The sequence below is a fragment of the Molothrus ater genome, chromosome 15, assembly GCF_012460135.2.
Source record: "Molothrus ater isolate BHLD 08-10-18 breed brown headed cowbird chromosome 15, BPBGC_Mater_1.1, whole genome shotgun sequence".
Lineage (NCBI taxonomy): Eukaryota > Metazoa > Chordata > Aves > Passeriformes > Icteridae > Molothrus > Molothrus ater.
The window spans coordinates 5,081,924-5,109,055 of NC_050492.2; the positions used below are offsets into that span (position 1 = coordinate 5,081,924).

At 38.4% G+C, this 27,132-nt stretch overlaps 1 protein-coding gene across 2 annotated transcripts in view; it reads right to left on the bottom strand.

Moving 5' to 3' along the window:
• The window catches only part of TENM2 (teneurin transmembrane protein 2), a 737,821-nt gene that overhangs the window by 474,675 nt on the left and 236,014 nt on the right, over positions 1 to 27,132 (bottom strand). For both annotated transcript variants that reach the window (XM_036391814.2, XM_036391811.2), the window contains one exon: positions 9,023 to 9,313. In XM_036391814.2, the coding sequence (XP_036247707.1) occupies positions 9,023 to 9,248 (226 nt within the window). In that variant the 5' untranslated portion in view covers positions 9,249 to 9,313. The remainder of the gene's footprint in view (positions 1 to 9,022; positions 9,314 to 27,132) is intronic.

Sequence of the window (27,132 nt, forward strand, 5' to 3'; positions counted from 1 at the left end):
ATCTCAGGAATAGAAAAACTTCAAAGGAAAATCAGATATTGCTATGAAATCAAATTGACTGCCATCTATAAAAAGTTTTTTTGGTACTCTAACTACATAATGTAAAAAATTATTATTGTATTTATAATATTTACTATATCATTGTAAACTGCCAACCTTAAAACACAGTACTCTACTGGAAGTAATTTTTAAAAGTGAATATAAAATTCTAGACCAGCTACCACAGAGTAGCCATTTGCTTGAAGGAATAACATTTATGCAATTTGTTTTACATGATGGTCTTTTTTTTTAATTATCTAACATTGCTTCTGGTCTTAGTAGCAAAACCTAAAATACTGATAATTTTTACTTCAGTATTTAAACAAATGGAGTTGATTAATGTATTTGAGAAGACAAAGTTGTACTGAACTGAGTCATCTGCAACTGAGCCTTTACCATTTCATATAATCAAATATGATTATGAATATCAATTTCATATTCAAAATTTCCACTTGTTACCACAGACAGCTTGCTCTCTTCTAGGTAAAACTGACCACGGGCCATTCTGTGGTTTTCACATGGAATAGTGGAAAAAAAATACAGCTGATATTAGCCAGCTGCTCAAATTTCCTTAGCATTAGACATTTCTTTATATTCTACAAGTGCTGGTGGAACTGCAAAATAAAACCCCTCAGCTGCAGTGCTTGGTGCCATCCCCTTGTAAAAGAAAATTTCTATAAGGTTTATGTGGCACATGACTTTGGAAAAACATGCCAAGAGAAGAAACACAGCAAACAGCAAGCACCAAGAGTCCAAAGCTGGGAGTGGATAAATTGGGCAACAAGGAAAGAAGGAATACGAGAGCGAGGACGCGTTGCTAAAAGATGTCCAACAATGCCAGGAGTGGCAGGGCAGACCTGGGCTCAGAACATGGATAAAGGAGCAATCCTAGGAATAAAACAGATAGACATTGGCAAGTTCTTCCAAACAAATTGTTTTTTTAAGCTGAGGAAGGATCTTGCAAGGCAATCAACAGAAGACCAAGACTCAACATCCAAAATTACACTGGACAAACTACACTGGAGAGACATTTCAGCACTGATGATCAAACTGCTCCTCTCTTGCAATCCTCTTCAAACAACTGTGTTACTTTGTGAGAGTAGTGATTGTCATGAGGAACACACTTGACTGTGTAAGGAAAACAGAGTCCAGCAGCATCATCAAAAGCAATTGTAGCGACACACAAGCAAGAAAACAGAACTGCCTTCACTGCTCTGTCAACAGCAGTTTCAAGTATTAAATTCAGTTTATAACATCCAGGTTTTGACCAAAGTTTAGGGGGGAAAAAAATAGGTCTTAACTACTGTATTTTCCATAACACTTCTTTAGGTGAGTGATTTATTCCTCCATTTTCTGGATTTGCTCAAATTCAGCTAAAATAAGATCTCTTTACTTTTCACCGCATTATGAAGAAACAGCCAACTGGTTTTTTTGAGCTTTCTGCATCCATTTTAACAAGGTTCTACCACACACAAAAACATCTGAGCCTCACTCCACCTCCCATATTAGCAGCAGCATTCCTCAGAGAGGCTTTTCTCCAAGCAGTTTTAAAAATATATCTTTTCATTCTGAATAAAACAGGATGTAGAGATGGCCACCAGTGGAGAAGCAGGAATCACAAACCCATAACCCAACGATTCTAAGGAACTGTGAGCAAGTAATTACAAATAAAACTGCTTACATTCATGCAACTTGTTTGGCAACAGCAGCACAGCATAAGGAAAGCTGCTACAATTCATAACAGCATCTTGTAATAAAACAGCTTTATGCATCCCTCTCAAACGGTTTAGTGCTCAAATCTCATCAGATGGCTGAGTAAGCATTACACTTTGGGACAGTAAATCTCTGTTTCCAATATGGTCTGCATTCACAGACACGTACTTTTGCACTCACTGTAGTCACTTCCAGCTCAGCACTCACATGGAAAAAAAAAGAAAGGCAAAAAGGCAATACATAAAGACATCTGTATGCTATTGTGTCTAATCAGCTATCTAGACTCTGAAACCATTTTGGAACCTCAAAAGGAAGTGACTGCTACCAGCAAAAGCTAATTTGAAGTTGGATTTACGAACATGAAATAGTGTCAAAGAATCACCTTTATACAAGTCACTGTCTCTTCAGCCTGTCTTTATCCACATCACTGGGGTATACAGAGGGCATTGCCATGGTATATTTCAGTTCCATCAGAGACAAACTAAAAGGTAGGAAGGGGTTTAGAAACCACCACAAAGTTGAAATTCATGACAGAAGATGACATTATACAGGCAGATGCGTGAAAAGCTCTGCTTAGATTGACAGACAGCTCACAGAACACAACTGAATGAACTGCAGCATCTAATTAAATCTGTACAGAAAAACACTGGGTACTGGGGGTTTCCAATAACACAGAAAAGAGCATCACCAGACCTAATGGCTAAAACTGAAGCCACTTTCCAAAACCCAGAGAAAAGCTGGCATCTGTTTTTACCATGGAGGCTGAGCTCCCACAGTCACTGCCCATCAATGGAAATCATGGATTTTCATTATCTACTTCTGCTTCATGGTCTACTGATGTTACCAGAACTTCAGAATGTGCTTAATTCAAGGAAAGAACACTGGGATCAACATAGAAATAATCTGATGAAAGTTAATGAGCAACCCAAAAGCAGGCCAAGGCAGGTAATTTCAGATCCTCTGACCTGGAACTCTGAATCCAGAGACAAATAATACAAAACAAACAGGACCACTGCTGGGCCCTGCTTACCAAATTATACTTCCTTATCATTTTGTTTTTCTACTGATTTATAGGCTTTAAATGATTTGGTCATCAGCACTCAACTCCAAAACCTCCATGGTTCTCTAAGGAAGACAATGAGCTTTGGGTGGTATTTTCATTTGTTTGAAACTTTCCTTATGTTTTTCTTACTGAATGAAGTGTGTGCATTTGGGCCCAGCCACAATATTTTAAAAGCTTCTAGAAATCACATAATGCATTGGAGGTGTTAAGAGAACAAACAGGGAGGACAGAGGAAATATAAACAGAGCAGTCATCACTACAGATGAAGCAGCTGTCCACTGAATTGAGAATTTAGTCCCCAGTAGCAAGACATTTCAAAACAACATGGGGGACAACAATAAAGCAGAAAAGACAATTAGAGAGTAAACAAAAATACACCTAAAACCTGGTCCCAATGCATTTGAGCTGAAAACTGACTCGTGCATTGGAGCAGTGAATACCCTCTGGTGCTTAACCCATCTTCCACACACTCCACTAAAATACAGATATCTAATCCTTTCCTTTTCTGAAGATGCAGACCTTAAAGACATGTGGCATTGGAGAGTTCATCAATGTAAAATCCAAAATAAATGCTGTTGCATGTTAAATATTTGCTGAACTCCATTTTATTTAAATAGTTTTTTTCCTATATTAGAAGAAAACAGAAGGAGAAGGAAAATGGCCTAATTGCTCTTTACCAGAAAAAAAGCTTTAGAGGGGTTCTCAAGTTCACAGAAACAAAATTATATTCACTAAAGCAAATTCAGGACTACATGTAAAAACTCATTTTCTGGAACCCACCTAGGATGCAGAGACAGAGATGCCCAATTCGAATCCAGATCAAATGTAAAAGCTTTCCAAATCTGACATTTCAATGTTACTAAGTGTATTAGAAAAAAATCTAAGCCTCTCCATCAGTTTGAGAACACTCACAAGTAATTAGCCTCCCTTCCAAACACATCTTGCTGAAAACCAGATGCTAAAAAATAGCAATTGAACTTTGGAAGACAAGAGACAGAAGGTGGAACAAATTTGCAAGATTTCCTAAATGTGAGCTGTTTTCATTATTAGAATGAATCAAAAATCGTTTTCATTTAAAGTATCTTTTTTAAAAACTAAAACTATTATTTCATCTCCATGGAGTACATTCTCTCCCTTTAGAGTAGATTTTAGTATGAGACAGAGCCTCCACAGATGTGTGTAAACAAAGTTCTTAGAAGAGTGTGTGCTCACGTGTGTATGAGAAAATGGAGAAGGGTTTATAGGATCAAAAATTATTATTTTCAGTATCCAAAGTCTTAGAATTCTATTACATAGCAGAGTAAAGGGATGAGGGGAAAAAAAAATACACCAAGGAAAGGTTTTGTTCAACACCCAGTCAGACCCCAGCAGTACAAGATGAACAACCATGGCTTTCATTGAAGCACAAGATCTCGTATTTAGTAGAAATTTGAAACTATGAAGTATAGAAAGCATATTTCCTATTAATTTTGAAGTTTTTCTGAAAAGGTATTTTGCATGCAAATGGTTACTAAACCTATTTTAGAGCAGACCTGAAGTTTTTTTTTTCTTTTATTCAGTGTGTGCTTACTACACATTGATAACATCCAGTTTTTAGAAGTTTTCCTTTATATGTGGTTTATACAATGTGCATGTAACTTTGCAAATGGTTTTAAAAAATAGAACCTTGTTTGACTTAATCATCAACTAATGAGGAATCCAGTGGAGAAACAGCAAAAATAGAAGTTCTTTTTGAAAGCTAAATAGAGGAGCAAAAAAGAGGAAAAAAGGAGCTTAAGTCTATATAAACTTATATACTTGCATCAGAAATCCCTGCATTCTGAGTCTCTAATTTAAACTGTAAACAAATGCTGATTTTTAATAATGATCAGTTGCGAGAAACTGCTGAGAATAAAAAGTTATTCCCTGAGAGAAACTTTGTGTACAGAGAATTCTCGCATTATGTCTAGCTGTTGTTTATTCTACAAATACATATTAATATTGGAATAGTACTGGGTTTTCCAGCACTGGTGTTATTAATTATTACTGGAGCTCCCATCAGAGCTGCTCAACTTGTCCAGCAGGTGAGAAGAGATGAAGATGAGCCTTTGCTCAGCCCAGGTCAGACTCTGACTCCCAGGGGTCAGCCCAGCACAGGACTCACAATGGATGAAGATATAAAATGGTGAAATGCCAAGAAAATAGGAAGGGGAACGTAAGGGAAGTGAAAAGGGAGAGATTATCACAACTGATTTCAACTACCACTGGTGAACCAGAGAGCTTGCTGCTCAGAAGGAAAGAAAGAAATCAAAAGAAAACAAAGACACAAACGAAACTAAACCCCCAAACATTACAGAGCAAAACAACAACAAAAACAACCAAAATACCAAGAGAAAACAATTTGTGCATATTTAAAAGAAAGCACCCCAAAGACAGAAGGTCAATCCCCTGATGTCTTCCTGAAAATCCACTTCTAAATACATTTTCTTCTAGATTTTATTGTGACTCAGATCTTATATACACAAAGTTTTGGTTTAATTCCCGTCTATTGCTATTACAGCTCAAAAGGACACTTGACTGATATTAGAGTATAAATCAGAGGAGGAATGTTAGGTTTGGGTTTGACTTTCTTACCTTTTCCTTTCTTAAAAGCATACTGACAGAAGGCTGCTCTAAAGGTTTCTACTTTCATTTATTTGCTAGTTTAGCAATGCTGCAACATTGCTCCATTATTAACAACTTCAATACAGATGAAAGCACAGATGAAAAGTGCTTTTGGGTTTTTAAATCACTTAATAAAACCTTATCATGATTTGGGGAGGGAGAGGGTAAGGGAGGGAGGTGTTATTCAGCATCGTTCCTTTATTAAATAAGGTACACAATTTATAATTTTTTATTTCTCAATAAGTCCATGCATTCTAGACAGGAGAAATGGAAGAGAGTTCTGTCACCCTAATACATATTTTACACTGGGATGGTGTTTCTTTCAGGTCACCATTAAAACCAAGGTAAGCCCTGATTCAAGAGAAGTGGAGGTTCCACATGCACTGGCTAGGAGAGGAGAGTTCTCTTGAGGCCTTTTCCCACACAAGCCACCCTACACCTGATTCCATGTCAGAGAATCTGCCACCTTGCCTCTACCCCAAATTTCCTTTGATTATGTAACTGCACAGATACAATGAAAATCAGCAGATTGCAGAATGCCACTCAAAAACCTTGCATGACAAAGGAAAGCTATGAATGTGCTCTCAATCTAGGCAGAAATTTTATTTAATGTCTTTAATCCAAATCTATCAAAACATTTCATTTTCAAAAGGTCACAGGTCCTGGAGAAGAAATATTAAAACTGTAATTGCCAAAGCTCAGTTGGATTTGGAAGGGATACATTAATTTTAACAGAAGAGTTGAGGATGACTCAGGTTTGATGACAAGATGATCAAAGATCTCATCTTGGTGCTTTTGGGAGTATGAGCAGTGAGACAAAGTCTGGTCAGCCCAAGCACCTGTTAGAGCAGCTGTGGCCTCTAAGTAGCAGCCATCAGTCACTGTGAACAGGTAAAACCTTCCTTCAAGTCTGAACAACCTTCATACCTCTCAGGAAAATACTAAAACAAGCCAGCAAGAACTGTTTCAGACTTCTGAGCTCTGAATGTAGTTTTTGTTATTAGCATTTCGCTGACAAACCATGATAAACAAAAAGAGAATGAATGCCACTTTATTTTAACTGATTTTCCAAACCCAGTAATGTATAAGAAGCAGATCAAAACAGCTGTGAATAGTTTCAGTGCCATGGTCAAACCAAATATTTTGCAGTAAGTCAAATGTATTTAGCTTTTTTAATAGAAGAGACAAAATACTGAGGAAAATATCTGCAATTCCTTAAAAACATTCAAGCTTTTTTCTAATAGAAGAACAAAAAATCTCTAAAGACTATTTTAATGATGTTTATTTCCCACAGAATTTAATCCCATCATAACACCCACTCAAAGTTAGAATAAATTTAAATGTATAAATTCCTAGATGTCTGCAGCTGGAAACTGGATACACAAGATGTAATGAACAGAACTTCCACATATGAACCACATTTTTATCCATCTAATGTTAATATAGAAAGTGAGAACAGCAACCAAATCCTAATCTAGATCTGTCACATTTTCTCGAATTTCATGCCAGTAAAAAGTGTTCAATCAGAAAGATATCCAGCTTTCAAATACAAAGAATCATCACACAGACTTTTTTCTAAAAAATTGCTTTCTAAACTTAACAAAAGCAGGAAAATAAGGAGTTGCTGCTCATTATCTAACAAAAAAATTACTTTGGCTCTCTAAAATAAACACTATTTATTTAGACACAACAACATAAACTAGTTGGGGGAAAAGATAACAATAATAAAAAAAAAATCTGAGTGTTTCAATTCAGTTACCAACAATTTGCATTACCCTTTGTAAAGAGGGCAGAGAAGAACACATTAAGAGCAGGGAGAGGATGAGCATTTATCAAATCAGTAATCAAGAGAAAAAGACCATTATGAAATGCTGAATAATGACCTGCAAACTAAAATGAGGCACTTGAGCTGAAGCATCAATCATCCTGATAGGGAAAAGTAATATTTAGATGACTCCTGTACAGTAAAGTAGAACAAACAGCAGTGAAAATGGCTCCAGCAGCTCAGAGGTTCGAGGTGCACTTTGATGCTTCATCTTAGGTAAACATCTCTAAGCAAAGAAAGACCCTCCAAGAACAGAGATTACCCCAGAAATCAGAACTGGGTGTTTGACAGACCAAGCACAACGCAAACACTCCCACGTGTCTGCAGACAAACGTGAGAGAAACAAGGGATTAGACAAGGGCTTAATTATCAACACTAATTATTAGATAGTTTGATTGAAAGGGGAAGACAGACACTGACTGCTGTCAGAGTGTTTGAAACAAGATGAGTGACATGATGCCAGGTATAAGAAATGACCTTCCACTGCAGGATTTCCACAAGTGTGCTAACTTCCCATCCCTTGAGCCACAACATTAGAAATGTGCAGCAGAGAACTATCACAGGCTATTAACAAGCACATCTACAAACCAGAAGAGTTTCTGCATTTAACTTATGGTACTCTTAAATGATGTACCTGATGATTTACCTTCCATTGAGAGGGCACAAAACCTATAGATTTATCCCTCAAGCCTGCCTGTACCTTAGCTGGTATGAACCACATCTGATTCTTCAACTGACACTAAACCAAGGCTTGTAATTCAAATGCCATATATAATCATTGATTGAATGCCAATTTAACCTGGCTATTTGAGCAAGTAAACCACATGACTAAACACAGTTCCTCTGAAGCAACATTCACGAATGGCTTCAGCACAGAGGCTTACAAGTTCTTGAGACAAGAAAATACCCAAATGACAATAAAACCATGTGAGTACAGTGCACATTAACAGGTTTTCAAGTAAAAACATTTACATTTTTAATTCATTAATCCATTGGACTTAGCAAGGACCATTTTATAAAATAAGAGATTAATTCCCCTAGCTTACAAGTTCATACAGGCAGGTTATTTAAAATATTAGTTGTAGGCTGCAATACTCAATTACAGCCCATTACGAACGGAATTAGATGGGTTTCCTCCTTTTAGTTTTTATGAGGTCAAGGGTGAGCAATATGTGTGAGCAGTGACAAAATGAAGTCAGAGGAACCACTCCCATTCCCACAGCTCAGTTACCCAGCATTCAGGAACAGGAAAGGATTTCCAAGGCACCTGATGAATAATGAATCTATGTTGGCCATATGGGTTTTTACCATAACAGCGTTTTAGTTGTCTTTTCAATACAGAAACTGGGTTAAAGAGAGACACATTTAGGTGAAAATAACATTATAATTTCCAAAATTAACCTAGGAAGCAGGATACCAAGCTAGCACACTGGCTAACCCCAATATCTGTGCAAAAGACATCCTCTGCTTAAGGGTCATGGCATTTGTGTCTATCAGATGTTTTGATCAGTCAGTCTCAGTTTGCTCATTTACAAATTGTGGATTTCAAAAGTACCAGAATTCTGAGAAAAGAAAGAACTTTCTAATTTAGCACAAAGCAGTGGAAATAATGCTAAGATAATATCCATTCTCCTAGAGCTCTTTCATAAAACTCCTGGTAGCACTGAGATGCTTTTACAAGGAACAGACTGCGCACAGAGAAGCCCCGTAACAGGAAGCAGTCCTGACTGCAAACATACCTTGTCTTGGAAACTCGTCCGACTCCCTGTGCACCAGGTCAGACACTCGATTGCCATAGTGCATCCTGCTGTCGTGGTCGTAGGCCTTGAGGGTCTCACTGGAGCTGTAGGACTTCTGGGTGGGCACCCTGCAGTCCTCGCTGTCCAGCGAGGAGCTGGTGTAGCGGCACTGCTTCCCGCAGCGGCCCCGCGTCAGCGAGCGGTGCCTCCTGTCCTTGATGTCCATCCTGCTGAGCCAGGCACGGGGCTGCCAGGAGAGCCACTCTTCTCTTTGGGGTCAGTCACTGCCACCTAGCAACACGAAAGGATGAGAAAGGAGTAAGTAATGCTGCCACAGTGTTTTGTTTTGTACTACTTTCCCTGGCTTGTCCTTGAAGAACAATGCGGCACAGATCGAGAAGAAAGGGAAGGCCCACATCATGCATCCTCTAAAAAACTGAAATAATTGACCAGAATGGGTGGAAAGAAAAAAGTTAAATGCTGTAAGATAATTGCATTCTATCTAAATTATTTATCAAAGAGTTTAAAAAACAATGACATAACAATAACACTGTCATCTCTGGATTTTTGAATGAACTCTGGTAACAACACAGAACTGACAGAGCAATATTTACTTCTGTTATGCAACAGAAGAAAAGTAGACTCAAACCAGCTTTAATTATTTCCATTCTTCCTGCAGGAAGGCTTGCAATTAAGACTGAAGCATGCAGGAGAGTTCCAAAGAGGAGACCATTCCTATTCAGTGCTCATGCATTACAGAGCTGTACATTATCCTTTAACAACATGTGCACAAGCAGCAGCAACTGATTTTATGGCCCCTGGTTAATATTAATCCAAGGCCCCGCTCTGAAGGTGGACAAGGTCTCTCCAGAGGTCCATCCCAGCCCTGACATTCCTGTGTGGCTGTGAGTGTCTGAGCACACTTTGGGGCTTGGCTGCTCTTGTGCACCCCAGAACGTGACTGGATGAGCTTCTTCACCAACCCTCAAGCCGACCAGTTTATCCAACTCAGCACTTGGAGCTCTTGAAAACTGTCTACATCTCCTCTTGTTCAATGGACCATAGAGTTTTTTACAGTGGGCTTAATTAGGACACCTTTACTGTGGCATATAGATTTTAATATATGCATCGTTAGCATACAAAAACTGCAAAATGAAAGCTACTGTAGAAAAGAAGAAATACAGTAAAAGCACAAACATCCTACCCACTGGGGTACTAATTATTTTCAGCTGGTATTAGTAGGTATGTCTTTTTCTCATGGCATTCTATGCCTAGGTCTGTGCTAGTCCTGAGAAATCATCATGACAATTTTTTTTGCTGGAAATGAAATATTCCCACATAAAAAACCCTCAGATTTGCTAATAAGCAAAAATTGGAACAGAACATCTTGCTTTTCTCTACATGGCTAAGAAGTTGAAGGATGGTTTGGGTGAATTTAGCTGGCACAGTTGAAGAGCTTTTCCTTGTCCCTGTCCCCTCTCAGTCCAGGTTCCCCTGCCAAACCCACCCAGCAGAATGGGCCCAGGCCAGAAGCTTGGCTTAAACCACCAAAGCATTTCAGCCGTGATTCCTTGTGCCACCTCTGCCACCAAGGGAGCAAACTGCAGCACAGGATGATAGAACATGCAGAAGGCAGCCAAGCCGTTCCCTGTGGCAGCTGTTGGCACCTGCAGGAGAAGAGGTCACAGCACTGGCACAAGCATTGGCTAAATCATTGCTTTTTGAAACAGATTATGGGCCTAAGAGGGAATAAATGTACTTGGCCAGAGGAGCTGGTGACCTAGAGAAAAGGTTTCTTGCCTTCATTTAGATTTGACATTTAGCCTTGTTGTGGTTTTTGGTTTTTGGTGTTTTTTTTTTCTTTCTGTATTTTAAAGAAGTTAGGTAACCACGAGAAACAGCTGCTTTAAACCACCCACAGGTATTCTGCAATCTGTGAGGAATAAGAACTGTAAACATGCTTACTTTTTTCCTTCTTTTTCATTTATTTTTAACATTTCAGAGAGGAAAAAAAGTCACAAAACAACACCTACAGAAAAGCCAAAACAAAAGCAGAGACATTTGGCACTTGAAACCATTCAGGTTCATTTTATAACTTCAGATTAAAGAGAAAGAAAGATTCAATCTACATTCCTGTTTCTCAGCTCTCTGAGGATGTAGTGGCTGACTCCCCCATACCTGAATTTTTTAGTTCAACTGTTTGGTGCTGCAATACTGATTGAACTGGAAAGCATGTTAACTGTAAAGCATTTTAACACTGCTGGCATAAAGAGTTTCTTGCAGTTTCAGGAGATATATGATCATTTAGATTAAGAATGCCCAGCTCTTTGATCCCAATTTTAATACTCTCTCATCAAATCCAGATATGAATGTATCACAATTATAAACACAGAAACAGACACAGACATACAGCATGGAGCAAAGCCTGCCAATTACTCTCTGGGAGCCCTTATGATGCTGTTCAACACAAAAGCCTGTCATTCCATATGAATTCTATATTGTCTGTCAGTTCAGATAAACAAACAGCTTTTTGTTTTTATGACTGCTAAACTTAAAGCTGTCTGGCCTGATTTCTATTGTTTCTGAAAGAACATTTAATTCCTTGTTACTGTAGTTAAAAGAAGGATTTACTCTGACTGAGATAAAACTTCTGAGTATTTCCAGGACATTAGCTTATGAAAGCATCTTCTCAGGAAGACAAGAGTCTTTGAAATTGTTCTCTCAATAACCATCATTTTTTAGAGTTTTGTGCAATTTCCCTACAAATACAAATTTAAAAGGAAATGGTAAGACAGTGTTCCACTTCTGATCATGCCTGGAAATATTCCTCAGTCATCTGTACATGCAGAATGTGAGGCACAATGTCTGTGCTACAGTAACTCCAACTGGCTAACACAAGAAAAGACAGAAATGTCCCAAGATCTTTACTTTGATCTTTCATAAGGAAAAATCCTGTTACAAGAATCAGACATCAGAATAACTTGGTGAACAACTTGATTTTATGACACCAGACTATTAAAAAAATTTCATGAACTTTACTAATTTTAGAAGGTCCTTCAAATGCTATAGATAAAATAACATTTTTATTGCAAGTTTAGATCAATGTCATTTTCATATTGATTAGAGTAGTTTTATTTTTTGTTTTCCTTATTTTTCCATTACTTGAGGACAAATCCCAAGCATCTGAGACTAAATACATCTACCTGAACACAACAACATATTCTCAGGGATAATTCTCTCCTCCTCACCTGTGCTTTGGGGATTTATTTGAACCTAAAGCAGCCAGGCAGAAACCAGTTCCAGAGCATCATGCTCAAACCATTCTCAAAACTTAGACAACAGTATCACCATCCATGGCTTAAAACACAATCAATTAAGTTGTGAAATACTCCTAGAAAAGCTATTTCACTTTTTTTTGTTCTTATGTTAAATAGATTAAATACTGATTCAATTCAGTGCTAAACACCTTTGCTGTTAGACAGTGAAATATTTATGTACTGTATTCCTGGAAAGGTAAGGTGTGAGAGCTTTGCTTAGAGAATAATGGTGAGATGCAATTTGAGGTCAGAACTCCTGATACTCTTTGACTTGTGTGTCTCAAGGGCACTCTGTGAATGGTTTATTTTGAGTCATTGACCTAAATCATAACTGATTTAATAATTTCTTTTGTTTCAAAGGATTTAACTAATACAGCTCATCCTGACCCACTTACACTACAAAGCAGTACAACCACTAACAAGTGGCTTCAACTGTTTTTCTCTTCTAGTTTTGGTTTAATTATTTCAGAAACACAGGAGCTCTGACTAACTTTCTCAGAAAGGTGTTTATTCAGAAAATATTTATTATTTATAATGTCCTGCTAAAGGGCTGGTCAAGTTTCACAGGAATACAGTCTCAGCTGATCTGGACCAACCAGAGCAGTCAATCTGAAGCAATAAATAGCTCAGGCTGGACACAGATCCCATGTGCCCCAAGTTACACATGTGTAATACATTCTGACTCACAATTCATCCAACATAAGATTTACTGTGGTTCTATAAAGCAACTGTGTACCTGCCCATGACTTGGGCAGGGGCAATGAGAGCATAATTTAAACTGTGGGCAGTGCAGATAAAACACTGCACGTCCTGCGGGGCCAGCAGAGACAAGGGGGAACAAAGAGAGAGGACAAGAGAAGAAAAAGCTGAGGAGAAGAAAACTGAAAAATAGGTTTTTGTTTAGGGGCTTTAAAAACTGACCACTCCTCTTTGTGTTAGCACAGGCAAATCAATACAAGGCATGGAGGGAGGGCTCAAGATGAATTTTAATGGCTTAGAGAAGCTTATGCTAAAACTCTCTGTAAATTTAAAGTTGATTCATGCATTCATCTAACTCAAGTAAGGGCTTATTTGCTGCATTTTGTAATGATCCTGACATGATTACAATGTACAGGCCATTAGAACTGCCACTCACACCACACAGAGCCCAGGAATCACTTGGAAGTTCAGGGAAAACAAAGAACTTCACATTCATATTGTGCCCCCAAATCACCTGGCACAACTAAATCAAAACATTACAATAGTTGCAGACAGTGTTGGAAACAGCCTTTTTTCCTCCTCTTTTTTTTATTTAAAAGAAGTAGCACACCATGTACATCTGTTCATTAAAAAAAAAAAAAGGTCTCTTAAAAGACTGGACTCCTTTTCAGGAGCAGCAATTGGAAATAGGCTTGTGATTCAGCTATTCAAATGCTGTTCATTATTTTATGCAAAGACTATTTTTTGAAATGAGAAAATGCAACAATTCAGCTTTGGTGCCATGCAAATTTTCAGGCAAAAAAATTAAAATGGTTACTCAACTGTTGTATTTATTTCTGATTTTAATATTAGTGAAAAAGAACATCTCTACTCCTGGATCCTCTCCGTCTATTAAAAAAAAAGGCAATAAACAAAACAAAAATTTAAGCTAAATACTACAACTAAGTGCACCACAACATGTGAACTTTGTTAGATGAAGTAATATTGATGACAAGTATGCTGGTTTTGCAGCAAAAACCAAAATATATTTGGACAATCTGTTTGGTGTAGCCTCATTTTTTGTTGACAAATTGTTCTCCTGAATTTTTAATTCTTTTTTTTTTTCTATCCAAATACTGAATTCTTGTTTTAGAGAGCAACTCTGTATTAAGCTGAAAATTAGATATATTTAGTATGACATGGTAAACAGCTGTGTCAGAACAGTTGTGATGAATGATTCAAGTTAAGTAACATAAGACACATAATGCTTACAGGCATTCTGTGTTCCGCTTTAGTGCAGGAAAAAACCGTTTTATTTTTTTCCTTTTCATAAATAAAAGCTCTAGGAAGTATTTTCAGGCTAATGGCAGTCAAAATAGTACACACAACAACAAAATCGAGCACTGAGCTAAATAATTATCCCATATATATATTTTTATCTGTTTAGATATACATGTTTTTATTTCTAGACAGTTATCAGAGATTCCTATACTCCAGGAACTTCTTATAAATCCCAGAACTGTTTCAATCTATTATGAAAATAGCATTCCATTAAGAAAACAACATGCCATTGAGAAAGGATGAAGTGCCCAGGAGCTAGAGACAGTTTTCCAACAGTGCCCCATCAGTCACTGGCTGCTGAGGATTAACCCCTTGTTCCTCCCTGAATGGAGGTGGGGGGATCTGAGCCCAGCTCTTCCTGTCCCCAGGGGCCTCAGAACCACAGCTCACACCAAGGACAAATGGAGAATTTCTTCCTCAGAGCACAGCTGGAAAAGCTTGTTATAGATGGATAATGAGATGATTGGCTCTTGCAATTAAGGGATAACTATTGTGTGAATGGTAAGGAAAGCTTTAGTGATGTGTATTTATGTTATTGTGCTTTAGATGTTCTCTGTTCTCCCCGTAGTTCCCTTCCTCCCCTGTATTGTGACCATCAGACAGCCTGGGCTGTCTAGGACAGGTAGAAAGAAGCTTGGGGGTGCTCAGGGGGTGCAGCACAGCAACACCTGACCTCCAATGCAGTGACAGGAAAGCATCTGCACTGATAAATGGCACAGAAGAGCTGCCTGACAGACTCTGGGAAGGGCCAGGGCTGGCTGATGCAGCCCCCAGGGGTATCAAAGACTGAGCATCCACCCTGAAGATGGACTGGCCATGTGGTATCCAAGAGGGGCAGTTCCCAGCACTGCAGCTTTTTCCTTAGGTAGTCCCTTCGTTGTATTTTTGTTAAGTTTAATAAACTTTTTTAGATTTTCAAAGTGAGCAGTTGTTTCTCACAGCTGCTAGACAAATTCAGGTACAAAGACATAAACGTTCTTAAATGTGGCTTCTAGTTTATGCACAAGCTGGGGAGCACCACGGATTTGGAAACCTCATCAGTAAAATTTAATTACCAGCAAAGCATCTGCAGTGTCCCAGGCCCGAGGCAGAGTGTGACACATGTGAACCACCCAAATCTTTGTGTTCAGCTGCTACAAACCAAGTGCTTTTCCTTCTCTGAGAGCATGAGAAATAGAAAACTTCACAAACAATATTCACTTAGTGCTTCAATAGCCACAGAGTGTATTTAGTTGATTTTTCTTGAACATTATATGAAATTCACTAATATATTATTGGGATACTACACAATTCAGTAGCTGATCATCAACTATCCTCTTGATTCCCATCCTAGGAGCTACAACAGCCATGAAGAGATTGTGTCACAGTCACTCAGAGGTGAGAAAAGCTCATTTCTCAGTGAAGGGCTTATAAATACTCCAAAGTGGTACTAAGCAGAACATTGCTAGCTATACAAAAGGGGCTGAAATCTTATGTTCCCAGATACACAGAAGCAAAACCATGCACAGTTTTCAACTTTTTCCTATTTGAGAGTGTTCTTCCTTCTTTTCTGGGTGAGGCCTGAACTATCCCCCATTCCAGAAAAAGTAAAAAAGAGATTTTACCCAGGCATAACGTATTTCCACTGCCAACACACAACTGTTTACAGGTATTTACCAGACTTTTGAACAGCCAGGAGAGGTAAATGTGTATCATTCTTATTCTACAGCAAAGGTTAAACACCCTGAAAATAAGAGTCCCACCCCAGGTCACAAATTGAGTTTGCTGCACATTTGAAACCCCAAGTTCCAGGGCTTGGTTTCCTGCTCTCAGTATAATTGTTATCTAAATGCTTCCATCACTCCTTGCAGCCAGGTTCAAATAAATAAATAAATAAAATCAAGCCACAATAAAACAACACAAATGGCCAAGGTCTCAATTAATATAATTACTTAAAATTAGTATAGCTGAACAAGTTCACAAAAAATTTAAAGATCAAATACAAACTGGTCACTTCAAAAGACTAAATTTGCTAGAACTAATTTTCTGAAGAACACTGCTACTCTTTCACTGCCTAGAAACAATAAACAATAATATTATCTACTGCTAAACTGCTATTAATGAAGAAAGGTAGAATAATTTATCATTGTATAATTAAGACAATGCTGTTGAGCATGCTTTAATGATTCTGTATAATAGTTTCCTATCGCTAGAGAATACTTTTGAAACCGGGAGTAATTGTCTAAATAATTTTTGATTAAGTCTTTGATCAAACTGATCCACATTTAAAGAAATGAGACAGATCTAAATGCCCATACAAGGAGTGACAACTTGCTTTATTTAATTGTCCACGGGTGATGCACTTATTTCATTCTAATCCTAGGTAAAATGCTGTCTTTAATTAACCTAATGGGATTTGCAACCTTACCAGCATTGGAGCCAAGACATCAAGCACGTTGGAGCATAAGTTGTGCTCCAACTATTCCCCTTCTGTTTTGCTTTCACCATTACCAGGTCATTAGTTCATTTAATTATTCACCAGCATTTTCCAGTGTGCTGTCCTCTTGTCATGCTCCTCTATCTTTTCATTTTCTCAAAAACCTTATTTATGGCCAGAGTTTCCATGATGGATTTGAATAGCGTCCATATCCACAAGCCTTTTCCTTCCCACCCACGCTAATCCATCAGCTGTCTCTGGGAGCTCCTGGGCACTGTGCTTCCATTTTAGACTCAAGGATTTTGATTTTAAATACATGACTGTGCTATCAAGTTGGAGAAATGAAATATCCAAGGATTTATACTTCTCTTGTACCCAAGGTCTAATGCCAAGAATTTTAAGACAGTTCCTTCCTAATTATTTTCACTTCCTTATGTTAAATCACTCTGTAATTCTACACCCATTGAGCACCTCCAGTCCTGCTGGCAGCAGCAAAACCTGTACCACTGGGTACAAGATCAGCCAAGAGAGAAACACCAGGAATGTGCCTTCCATTCCTTGTTTACAGATGAATACACTGTGCAGGGAACTCTGCCAGAACCTGAGATCAGCAAAGCTCCTGCGCACATCTCATCCTACTGTGAGATGATTGTGCTGCTGAACAAGTTTCTTAGCTATTTTCAAACCTCTGCAAGACTATTCTTAAAACTCATCAAATGCAGAAATCATGCAAGCAGTTATAGGTTTAGGTGCTTATCATTTCAGTGAAGAACACCACCTGCTTTTCAGTCGACACTTACATCATTTTCTCTCATTCTGTTTAAGAAACAGTCCCTTTCTTTCTTGAAAGCTTCCACAGATCCTCTCTTGCCTCAATTTGATACTAACAACTTTCATTTGCTTATTAACAGGAGGCTTTAATACATTTTCTCCCTGCTAGCAGTGTCAAGCTACAAAAATATTTTTTGCAGAAGGCCTGACTAGAGACCACTGTTAAGGCTGTATGAATTTATATGGTAAGGAAAATCGACAATATTTTAAAATGCCTAATAGTATTTACTAGAATTTCAGTAAAACTATTCCAAATTACACATGTGAATAGTCCACTCAGGTAAGCTCTGGTATCTATTAGAGAAAACCAAAGGGCGGGAAAAAAGGGGGAAAAAAAGAGGAAAAAAAGTGAGAGCATTTCTATTTGTGTGAACTGGTACTTATTTCTTCTGAGTTCTCCACCTTTGTAAACACATAGATTTTATCAGAAATAACAGCTTCCTGAAGTGATTCTTTGTTTTAAAAGGTTCAAGGTAAGCAAAGAAAAAGTTAAAAGAAAAAAGAAATAGGAATGGAAAACAACAGAACATCGTGATAAGGCACACAGAACGGATGACATTATTTCTCAACAGCCTCCATACAAGTATTTGCTGAAACACTTTAAATTCTAGATCACCTCAGCCAGCAATGAAACTTTGCATAATGAAGTAAGATAGTTACACTGGAAGATTCTCAGCTAATAAGAGTTCTTCCATCTTTTAATAAAGGACAATTAATTGCTTTATAGAAATTAATAAAACCTTGCAGTGATGGATACAATGAACAGAGCCATTACAGAAAATGACCAGCTGTAACTCAAAATGTCTGAAGTGAATTTCCAGGGTCCATCTCTGATGACACCTTGATGTCATCAGAGATGGAACTGAGACTTGGCCACTCTGAAAGCTGGTGCATCCAAATCTGCAGTGCAAGGTTTACTCACATATCATCATAGCAGAAGAGAACACTGAGGGTTATCTTGATTAATGGAATTTTTAAAATTACCTCAGTCAAGAAAAACAGACTTGTAGAAAATCAACTAATCCAAGATCACAAAAAGCAGCAAATATCTCAGTGTTGTACAGTCACTGTGCAGACATCACTACTTCCTCTGCTCCATCTCAAATCATGAAGAAAAAGGCCCCAGTCCCTCTGGAGGAAAATCTCTCTGGAGAAAAGGCCACATGCTTCAGCAGACATTATTATCTCCTGTAATCTGCCTAATCATTCAGGACAGAACATGTACTCTAATCTTCACTCTCACACTGCAGATTTCCTACACAGGATCATCGTTCTGCTTCCTCCCTCCTAGCTGTGGGTGTCTCCAAGGAAAGCCTGGCATTTGCTGGTGGATGAGGGCTTTCCTCAGTGTCCCTCTGCCAGCAGCCACTGCTCATGGGGCTGGGCTGTCACAGAGAGCCCATCCTGGCTCCTCAGCCCTGTGTGACATCCTCATCCAACACCCCACAGGGGGTGCCTGAAGGCAGCTGGGGACAGCAAGGGCTGAAGATGCACCAGCCCAGAACAGGGGAGCTCATGTGGGGAGATCTCAGAGAAGCTGCCACGTGAGAAATGCCAACAACCCTCCCCAAGCCACCATCTGCGCCAGAGTTCCACCAAGCAGGATTAGTCAGAAAGGAGAAACAAGTTTAAAAGTGCTCTTAAAAGTGCATGGAATCTTTGCAAACCCCATTTGGTCCTTTCTTAGGTTGCCCTTTCACAGATTGAACAATGACCAAGCTGCAATGTCTAATTTCTTCACAACTCTAAGCTCCCTGCATTAGAGCCAGCCCCCACAATTTTGCCATCTGCTGCCTGGATTGCTGCGCATCCAGCACAGAGATCCCAACGTTCCTCAACTGCCACGCTCGAACTTCCAGGCAAAAGCATCAGCTCTCTGTGACAAGGACAGAGATCAAACCTAAGGGAACTTGGCAAGAAGCATTTAAAGCAAATTCAAAGCAAATTCTCTTTCACCTACCACATTCAGTTGTATCGCTGACTCTTGCAAAATAAAATCTATCCCCTCAATGAAGATACTTGATTTAAACTAAGTATTTATTGGATCTGTACAGTTATCCAGACATCCTGATTCTCCATCCACAGTATATGAAACTCACAGTATTTTAAAACTGCCTATCCTCCAAAGATATTGGACAAATTTGACCAAGTTTATAGCTTTGTTTTTCAAAACAGAAAATTAACTAGAGGTCCAAAGCTTAGTCAGCTCTTTTTTGAAGGATTAGATGTTAAGTACAACGAACAAAATTAATAAGGCAGTTTAACAAAATTTACCTTGTGAAACCAGAATCCTCTGTGGTTGCAACCAATTTATTGTAAGTTAAACACAAGCCTTAAAATGCTGTCTTTGTTCCAATTCTGTATTACCTACCAAGGTAAATGATTTCTTGGTATCATTATTTTTAGCAGTACTTTATAGAAGGCATTAATACTGCACAGAGTTCACCCACTAAACAATAAAGATGTTCCCAAATTGGAGCAAATTGGAGGGAAGGAAGCCAGAGTCTCAAGGGACTGGAACATGGGCTCTACATGGAGAGATGAAGGAACTGGACTTGTTTAGTGGCAGAAGTGGCCAGCAGTGGCCTTGCTGTTCCTGTGAAGCCACAAAGAAGAGGGAGATGGGTTCTACTGGGGGCAACCAAAGCAGAGTGACAAACCACCAGTGCAAACTGGTTCAGGAAGTTCTGAACAGAAATGAAGTGAGTAAAATCAATCTAGGGACAAATAAGCACTGGACAGGTTGCTCCAGGGGCTGGGGAATTTTGCTCTTTTTCAAGATTCAACTACACAAAGCCCAGTCTCAGTTCAACACTGACACTTGGATTAGGCGAGCTCCAGAGGTCCTCTCCAGCCTCAATGTGCCTATGATGGTCTTAATCTGGGAAAAGTTCCATAACCATTAAAAAATAGGAAGAACCAAAAGAACTATTTATTTTAGAAAGCACCCTGTAAAGCAAACACACAAGGCAAGCTTTGTAAGCTGAGATTGAAGGCTTAAAAAGTCAGGGGTTTTTCAAGTAAAAAATCATCTAAGCTTGCAGGTTTAAAGCTGAATTCCAAGCTTGAGGAGCACAGTAAGGCAGAGGCTGCATTCTGTCTGCAGAGGAGCAGACACTGCAGAGGGGTCCTGCTTCAGCCACACTGTGTGTTGTACCAGGATAAAATGAATGGGTTTTGCTCCTTCCTCAGTTCCACAGCACAGACCTTTGAGGGAATACAGTTCTAGAGTGAAGAAAACACACAGGAACTAAAAGCACAATTTAATAAAAGAAGCACAAGCTCTATCACAATTCCCAAGACACTACTGCAAGCTCATTCACTTCTAAACATGTCATTTGACAGTGTTAACTTTGAAACAGTCCCTTAAAAATGTGAAAACAAACCTAAAAGAAAACAACTCTGCCATATGTTGTGATGACACTACCATAAATCTAAAGAAAACAACACATGAGAAGGAATTTTAACCTCTAACACTCACCTCTCCACCAGCAGAGCCACGTTCCTGTGGCATGTAAATCAATACAAGGCCTACTCTCTTTTCACTGAAGATTTTGTCTTTTGTTTGGAGGGCCAGGAAGGATGGCATTCATCTGGGCCTGTCCTATAGATATATGGTCAATGACCAACTTGAGATCTGTGTGTGATACACAGGCACAGGGTACATTATTCTGTCTGGAAATCTAAGGATTGTTTTAAAATATTTTTTTTTAATGGAAATCAAAACTTAAATTGTTATAGTGATTTACCACAAATTCCTATTTCCATTGCTGAGCAGGGCACAGACAGTAGGTGTGAACCCACAATCCCACACAAGTCAGCGGTGCTTTCTCTTCCAGTACAATTTTGTCTGCCAAACTTCAAAAGGCTCACTGATTTTAGCCAACATGAGCTAAAATCAACTGGCATTTTGTCTCAGCTGGGTTGGTGGGTGCCTTTCTGCTGTCTTGAAGTCAAAGCAGGAGTGTGGAGAACATGAGCTACTAGGCCTGGGACCAGAGAGAGAGCAGTTGGCCAGCAGAAACTGTGAAGGAAGGAATACTGTACTGATATCCATTATGTCAATTAGTGCTGGTAGTTGCTGAGATGTGCAGAGTCAGTGAGGTGTCCTGACTGACCACCTCCTTTGTAACTCCCCCATCTGTGGCCCAGGTGAGTTCCCATCCCTGCTGGGCTCTCCAGAATTTCACACTGTATTTCCAAGCTCATGAACTCACCCCTGCACACATCTGGCCCTGGTAGCAGTCACAGCTGCACCTCAGTGCCCTGGACAAAGCGTGCTCTAAGCAACATCCTAGTGCACCAGTGATTTTACTCATGCTCCACCCTTTAAAGAGCTGCTTCTCTTCCCCAAGACAAGCACTGCAATCCCTTATTTTAATACAAAAGTCAGTGAGGCAGAGGAGAGCCAAGTGCAGCAGCCCTGCTGTTTAAAGCCTCCCTTGAGCAATAGGTCATTCTCCCATACAGGCAGTGGGAAAATAATCTCCTGTATCTGTGCCTCTCAGAGCAGGAAGGAAACTGGAACCAAATACTATAAATGCTTTATTAGCCTGAACTGAAATCAATAAACTATGAATAGTTGTAACCTAATTTACTAGCAAACAGAACTGAAAAGATATCTGACAAAGCTTTTCATATACATTAAGAGCCATCAGATTGTAATTTTAGGTCAATATCAAGACCTAGAGTAAAATGATCTATATTACCATTACCAATTTGCTCATTTGCCCAAATTACCTCAGTAAATTCTAACTTGCATGAAAACTTTCATAAATTATAAAATAAAAAATAAAAGGTAAAGGAGAGAACAGAAATCTATTTGTCAATGCCATTGCCACTGAAGTGCACATGTTGTTCTGCACAAGCAGTGGTGGGACTGTGACAAGCAGCTCCCCAAAGGGTGGATCTGTCAGCCCAGCCCATGGCAGGGGCAGGTGGTGATGCCTCAGACTTCCCAAAAAGAGTCTCCTGTTCAAAGCAGGGCAGGACTGACCAGTGTGTGTGTGGGTGTTGGGGCAGTGGCATCGCCAAAGCCCCTTGAAGGGACATCTCCAGCCCTCCCATGGAGACTCCCTGCAGGACAGCAGCCCTTGACAAGGCAGGCTCCTCTTTGCTCTAACACAGAATTACAGGTGAGATACAAGATCTGTAGGGTGTTAGGCAGCAGGAGTGAACACCCCTCCATCAGTGACTCCTGCTCCTTCAGGGAAAAGCAATCCCTGAACCAGACAGCTTCCTACAGACAGGAGTTCTGGGCTTTGAGAAGCAGCTGGAATTGCAAACAGAAAAAGAAAACAAGTATTTGTTCAATTAAAAACAAAACAACCAACATCAAACTGTGTTTAAACCACTAATACTGGTTTCCATTCTAACAGCATTCAAGATACATGATTCATTATTTTTTGTTCCAGCTACCATAAGAGCAAATTTTTTTTACATTTACATCACTCAGCTGTCCAGTTTCATTCCCATTTCCTAAGAGGCAAGATAAAAAAAAGAGACAATCCCCAGACTGAGCAAGCACACTAAGAGTTAACTACTGGGAACAGAAATCAAGCTTCAGCAATTTAAGACTGCCCAGCTTCACAATTTTAATTGAAAAGTAAGTTTTAGTCAAGATTTGTTACACATACACAACTTAAAAATTTGTTTGAACTTCTGCAGTGGGTATTCTCTTAAATAAACATGTTACTTATTTAGTTTGGCATTGAGTCCCTTTTATCATTCTCATAAAAATATTGCCAAAGACCAAGCATTTTGCATGAACCCTTGTTCATGTAATATATATATTTTGAATTATTTAGTTTTAGTTTTCAACTTCTGGTCAAATTTCAGCTTCAATTTTCAATACTTCTTTAAGTAGCCTGATAGCATAGTCCTGAACTAAAATAATAAAATGAAAAAAAGACTAAAAGGAAAGTAAAAAAAAATTCTTAAGAGTAGCTCACAGAGTAGGGTTATCTCTGCAGTTTTGAATTGAATTTATATGTTAGAAGATCTGCAAAGGAGAGCTTCTACAACACACAGATCTCAATGCTTGGGGCAACTCCCCAAGAGAAAGACCTAAAATAACCTCAATTGCAATTGATTATATGGAGGTGGAATAACCTTTAACTGAAAAGAGTGATTCTTAAACATAAAATAAAGTATTTATATCTCATTTCCCAGAAATATGTTCAAGGAAGTCTATATGCTTCCATAATATCTTGATGGAATCCTCAGTTTTCCAGGTAGGGTGGCTTAAATTTTGAAAGCAGCTTAGAAATTCTAGCCTGAACAAGCCAAGTTTCTCCTCTCTTTTGCATGGCTGAAAAATCATAGATATGTGCCTTTCTTTAAGTCATTTATCCATCTGAAATGTTTTCTAAAGCTAGTATATAAAAACTTAAATGAGGCTGCTGGAATATTTTCCAATAATCACAGCAACAGAATTAGGAAATGTCCCATTTAGAAATTGAGTTTTGAGCAATAAGAAGGAAATACAAACTGGTCCACAGTGCCATGCCTCCATTTAGACTGCACTAATGTTAGTTCTGATACAGTGCAAGTGCATCACCAGACAGATGGTCAGATCAGGACTTCAAATGTATGTGACTTAAAAATGGTAATTCAACATGAAATTGTGACATATCAGTTAATTAGATTTTGTTTAATGAAGAATCAGAATGCTTTTAGAAGTTATTTCTTCCCATAGAGAGATTTGTCCATACTTCCTAAGAATTCCAGAAATTAGATAAGTCTAAGGATAAGTCTACTTATCTATGTAGAACCAGGCTAATCCTCACTTTGCTAAATAACATCATTTATCAGAGGGACCAAAAGCAGATTTCCTCATCATTCCCACTAGGAATTTAACTAGGAAAAGCATCATGTCATGAAAAACTCCTAAAATTTCTACTAAAACACACCCACATGAGATTACAAACACTGTGCTCAAGCTCCACAGTTAAACCAAACCTCTGTGATTCACATGAGAGCCTGATACAGTAAAAACACACAAAGTAACCACAATGGAAAAGTATTTGGGGCAGCAGAGCTTTGCTCCAGATCAGAGCTGTGTAACAAAACCAGTAACACAGGAGGTGCCCAAAACAGATCCCATGGGCAGCTAGGTACAAAATCTGTAGTGCAGCGGGTAAAATGAGAAGATTTTAAATAAATAATTTATTTGAAAACGCCACAAAAAATAAAGGTTGGAATATGATGCTCGTATTTCACAGCAGTGAACAGACAAGACTACAAGACTTTATTTTTCCCTATTTGTAATCAGAACTTCATTAACATTTTGGGGGATTCAGCTACTTCATTTTGACCCATTTTTGTGCCTGAGGCTTTATAAACTTAATTTTGACTGTTCCCCAAGCCCATCTGCACTTCTAGAAACTGCTCTCCTTTTTTCTCTTGCTTTCACACATTCTAGGTGCAGTGCATTTGCAATGATTCTCCTTATAAATGAATCCAGCATGAGACAATAGCACGGATTTTCAGAATTCATCTATTCCTCATGTGCATTTCCAAAATTACTGAAAATTAATGAGTTTCTACCGTGTGCATTTAAATGCAGCTCTTTGAAGTAATCATTACTAGCCAGGCAAAGTCAATTGAAGAACTGGATTGATGAAAAAAAACCCAACTAATACACTTTCCCTGTACCTACAATATTTATCAACACTTCTAACTGCAATCTAGATCTAAAATACACTAAAAAAGAGTAAATTGCATATTCAATGCTGACAAAAATAATGAATTTCTAAGTCTGCTGAACATACCTTAAAAAGTGAAGTCTAAGGACTTTTCTTCACTGAAAGGTAAAGGGGAAAAAAAAACCCTATCAAAATTCAATTCCCTTTTGTCCCCAAATAAATAAGATTTTACACACAACTGAGTTTATCTGCCTCAAATCGATTAAAACATTAAAATCAATCTTAAAAAAAAAAGTATAGTTAACCAATCTGATTATTACTGCAAGTCTTGTAGGAACACAGATGTGCTGAATATGAATTTCACTGCTTGAAAGGTACTTTGGAAGGTGTTAGGCATTACTAGAATCCTTTCAAAACATGTGCAGCCACTTACAAAAAGCGTTCAGGAGCTTTACCGAGTTTGAAAAGAGCTTTTTCACAGCTTTAGTTGTATAGCAAGTCTTTTTAGGCAAATTTCAAAGAACGTATAGTTCACATAATTTAAACTGAATTTACCTATAATTTGGTATTTGACAGAGCTAATGCTTAACTGTTTCTAAGGAGTCTGCAAACAAAAATATTCCTTCTTTTACTCCCCAAACATTTCAGTAAAATTATATTTTGCTTTGTTTTCACATTGAGGATTGAATTTGACACTTTAATGGAGAAAAGCAGCTTGTGCTGCTTACTATGCTTCTAATTATTGTACTCACAATTTTCTTTGTTTTATATCAGAAGGAATTTAATGAGACTTACATTTTAAAATATAGCACTGCTGCTGTAGAAGAGGCTTTCTTCCAACAAATTCTGGTTCAGCATCCAAGCAGCTCAAAGAGTTTCTGACCAATGAGTTCACCCCAGCAGCTTGCAGGTTTGAATCCAGATTTGGACACAACTGAATGGCCTCCAAAGCCCACCATGGGCTGTTTATTGTTTCCCTCTCAAGTGTTTTAAATCTTATCTCCTCTTATATCAGATACCAGAAGCTATTTTCTGTTTAACAGTGCAAGGTTAATAAACACTTTTCAAATAATGTCATAATCTACTGTGTAGATCTTCAGAACCAGTTTTATCTTCGTCACACAAAGATAATGAGGATTATCTCTGCAGCTCCCATAAATCTCTTCACCTCTACTGAGTTGATGGAGATATGTTGATTTGCATTAGCTGGGGATTCTGCCAGTTTCTGCCCCAAGCAGGGATAGGATCATGATTTTCAAAACTCTTTTCAGTGAAAACACAAAGCTGCATACCGGTAAAAGTCTTGGTTTTGTCAAAAATTTGTTTGCATTAAAATTTAAATACAGCACTTAAAATTTCAGTCAATCAGCAGAGTACACATTACAAATCAGTGGATTCTGAATTTCTGAGCAATGGTGAATAATAAAACCTCCATGTCCCTGAACACGTGTGCCCCCATCCCTCAATGCCTGTGATTCTGAGCTTTTTTATCTCTACAGCTGCAGGTTCTTTTAAAAGACTTTTATGAAGAATTGTCAGTAATTACACCTGCACACAGATTACTAATTAGAAAGGAAAAATAAGGTATAAGGTTTGGACCCAGAACTTGTAGTGCTTCATCACAGAACTTGAAATGAGTTGCTTTAAGGTACTTCCAAAGAGACAAGGACCAACACCCCAGCAAGTTGGTGAATATTTGCATGAAAGAATCAGCTCAGTTTCCATTTGAATCCAAAAGTTCTGCTCCTCATTTCCCTTTACACATGACATATGCTAACATTCAAATGAAGAACATTATTTTTTCCATTATGAACATAAGAAAATGGGAGAATATATTCTCAAGATAGAATGGGAAAATAAATAGCAATTTATAATGGACTA